Source organism: Papilio polytes, unplaced genomic scaffold (assembly GCF_000836215.1).
Source record: "Papilio polytes unplaced genomic scaffold, Ppol_1.0 DF824158.1, whole genome shotgun sequence".
Classification (NCBI taxonomy): Eukaryota; Metazoa; Arthropoda; class Insecta; order Lepidoptera; family Papilionidae; genus Papilio; species Papilio polytes.
In genome coordinates this window covers 1,314,549-1,317,930 of record NW_013525046.1, presented here as the reverse complement: position 1 = coordinate 1,317,930, position 3,382 = coordinate 1,314,549, and the positions used below count along the sequence as shown (strand labels likewise).

General features: G+C 33.7%; 1 protein-coding gene across 1 annotated transcript in view; it reads right to left on the bottom strand.

Annotated features, from left to right (window-relative positions):
- Positions 1-3,382, bottom strand: part of LOC106111493 (integrin alpha-9-like) — a 13,691-nt gene that overhangs the window by 8,152 nt on the left and 2,157 nt on the right. Inside the window, exons 2-8 of the mRNA XM_013293612.1 lie at positions 3,266-3,376; positions 2,607-2,710; positions 1,823-1,937; positions 1,362-1,517; positions 732-842; positions 567-655; positions 262-496 (exon numbers count right to left, since the gene is read on the bottom strand). Coding sequence (XP_013149066.1) covers positions 262-496; positions 567-655; positions 732-842; positions 1,362-1,517; positions 1,823-1,937; positions 2,607-2,710; positions 3,266-3,376 — 921 coding nt within the window. The remainder of the gene's footprint in view (positions 1-261; positions 497-566; positions 656-731; positions 843-1,361; positions 1,518-1,822; positions 1,938-2,606; positions 2,711-3,265; positions 3,377-3,382) is intronic.

The window sequence follows — 3,382 nt, the reverse complement described above, 5'->3', positions numbered from 1 at the left end:
GACCTTGTCCACGCAATATTAAGATAAAAAGTAGCCTATAATATGCCCGTCTATGTCAGAAAGTCCGGTCGAAATCGGCCCAGCCGCTTCGGAGTTTGTCTGGAACAAACGCGGTATGCGGACAGACAGACAGACAAAAAATTTTTTAATGATATATTTTTTATCAACGTAAATACATCATCTTCCTATAATCTGGTATGTTCTTTTGATATTACAGACACTTCTAAGATTTGAAATTAAGAACTTATCTGAAATTTTATATTATTATTACCTGCCAGCTGTTTAAATAAACAAAAACGGCTCCTTGATCGTACCGCAGTTCCCCTTCTTTGCTAACAAAGTTTGGTGCTCCCACTAGAAGATCTAATTTCCCATCTGCATTGATGTCCATACAGCAAAGACTAGCGCCAAAATAGGAGCCCAATTGTCTCCCTCTGAGACTCTTAATCACCTTTAATGGTGCATATTCTCTGTATGCTGGTTCAAATATAAAAACCTGACGGAAAAATAACGTACATAAATATTCATTTCTTCTGATGAATGATTGATTGAAGAAAGTTTTTTACCTCTCCATAGCCAAATTTTGATCGAGGTGCGCCACCTACGTACAAAGTTTTCTTGTCAGGACCAAAAACTCCTGATTCCACACTATAACCTGTAAATAAATACAGTTTAATAAAACAGATATTAAAAACTAAACGCACGAAACTAAACATGAAATTTAAACATACCAAAATAATCATCAGGTCCTATTTCTTTGGTAAAGTAAGGATTTGTTGTTGGTTGTTTTGAAATAAACATAGAATCTTTGTCTGAATCGTATTTATAATCAACTATGCCACCTGCAAAAAAATAATAGCAAAGAATTGATTATACTATTAATCATATTATTGCAGCAGGGCCACAATCTAACGTTAGAAAAATACTACTTCAAAGTATTAAATCTGTTAAAAAGATCAATAAAATAGTATACAGAATGTATAAATGTAAACTAGTGTCATTCTTAAAATATTCTTTATTTGCTGATAAACACACACACTCTCTATTTTCAATTATTGGTAAAATTGTATTAAACACTCTGTTACATTTTGCACTCTCATTCGCGCCTAAATCGTCTTTTTTTTTAAACTCCGATAATGCCTATTGCATTCTTGGCGGCCAATACGATTTTAAATATTCATCCACAATATTTTTGTAACTTAAACAATTACAATTTTATGATTAACTTATTTTTAAAACTTGTTACTATTTAATGTAAATATGCTTTTACCTTAAAATGAATAAAAATATATTCACAGTTGTTATCAGCGCCATCTATTATCAATAATTGCTTAACCACAGAATTAGTATAGAGTGTATACCTGCCCATTGCAGTAAGCCTGGAGCTCCGATGATTACCGAATTGCTCTCCGTAACTTTAATTGACATTCCTGTTTGTCCGTAGGCGTAGAAGTTTAAATGAGTACCGTAGTCTCCGAATTCCTTTCTGTTTCCATCAGTTTTGTAAGCCTGTCGATCTATTTAAGTAAAAAAAAATACTTTTAAGTTGATTTAAAACTAATATTGCCATTTTTTGGATTCCTCATGTATTAAATAAAACTGAGTCGATAATAATATAAGAGTTAGTATTACCACTTTATAAGATAAAGTCAAAACGATAAAATTACCCACAAAGACTGTTAATTATTACAATTATGTAACAATTGGCATAACAGAAAAACTGGCCACAGACATGTTGGTTACAGAAACATCTTTTTCCACATACACCTTCTTTAAAAGGTGGGAAGGGAAAATTTAAAATGAATAATCTAAGTATGCTTACTCATTTCCTTCAAAGGTAGCATTGCAATACCCCTTGTTTGTGTTAGCAAATAACACGCGCCATTCGCTAGTATGTGTTTGTCTTTGTATGGAACTGACCATCGCGGAGCACAGGCCTGCAAATAGACATAAATACATGTATTTCCTAGTGCAAGTGCAATATATGATTAATTGGATATTATTTACTAAGATAGCCATAAATTGTGTTAGATCTGCGGATATTAAATTAATCTATACATATAATAAAATTAGAGTTTCTAATATCTAATAATTTTTTTAATTCCGCGCTGTCAAAATGACGTAACAGGTGGTCCAAAGCGCTAATGAAGTTTCCAGGCAACAGCTTGGGTTACATAAAGACATTCTTATTTGCAATACAATACAATTTCCTGTATGCAATACTGCGTACAGAAAATGTTACTAATAGTATAGAACTAGCTGTTCGCGCGCGGATTCATCCGCATGAATTTATAAAAACTTTATTTTATTGTTTACATTTGTCAAATTATCAATAGCAAATGTCAAAATGACATGACATGACAAACCTTAGCAATCTTTCTTTCTTGATGTTGGCAGCAACTTAAGGTCTCTTTACCTCATTAGGGTTTTTACCCAAAAATATTTACCCCCTAAGTTTAATAGCGTTAAGATATATAGCCTAAAGCGTGACGCAAGCGTAGGGCTTTTTATTAAATAAAGAATTATTAAAAAATATGTTGTAATTGCTGACATCCTAGGCAAGAAAGAAGTGTGTGTTTACGCTTTATTATAATAGTATAGATTACCACCAGTTTCCCGCTAGGCACATTTGCAATGGTCGCGCCAAACCATGCGTCATCTCTGAGGAAATCGCGTTGAATTAAAACTTTTCCGAAATAGCTCCCATAATCTGAAATACAAAAACATTAGATAGAAATATTTCTAAGTGAATTATTCTCAATTGTTATAAACCATGAGTTTAGAGGAGCACACTGATAGGCTAGAAAGAGATGGATAGATTGAATTGATATGAACAAGAAGTGACGACTGACAATCTGGTTTGCTGATAGTAGGATAAGGAAGGGGAGATGAAAACCAGAGCAGGAGCGGACCGCGCCATCCCTGCATTAACTGAACTTGCAACCTTTTCCCGCTTTCCTTGTATATCTTAGGTTGTTGTATATTAGATTTCGTATGTAGTTTTTTGCGTGGCAATAAAAGTCCCATTTATTTCTGTATAATTGAGGGGAAAGGAGTCGTTCAATTTGAGGGCTTGAATAATTTTTGGAGGCTTGATCGCCTAAAGACATTAGACGTTAAGGAAATTTTAGATTTTTTTGTGAGTTTCCACTATTGAAGCACCTATGTGAATATATTAGCGTCCCTTTCTTTCTATATTAAATAGATAGTAAAAGCAACATGTGTTGTGAACTTTGAATCAGTGAAATACCTTTTAAATACTCACCACCCGAGCTGAGACCGATCGGCCGACAAGTCGAATTTCGAATATCTAAATTTTGCAACTGGCAGTTAAATATTAAACCTGGAGATATATCCCTGCCATCTCTACTGGCTGCTTTTG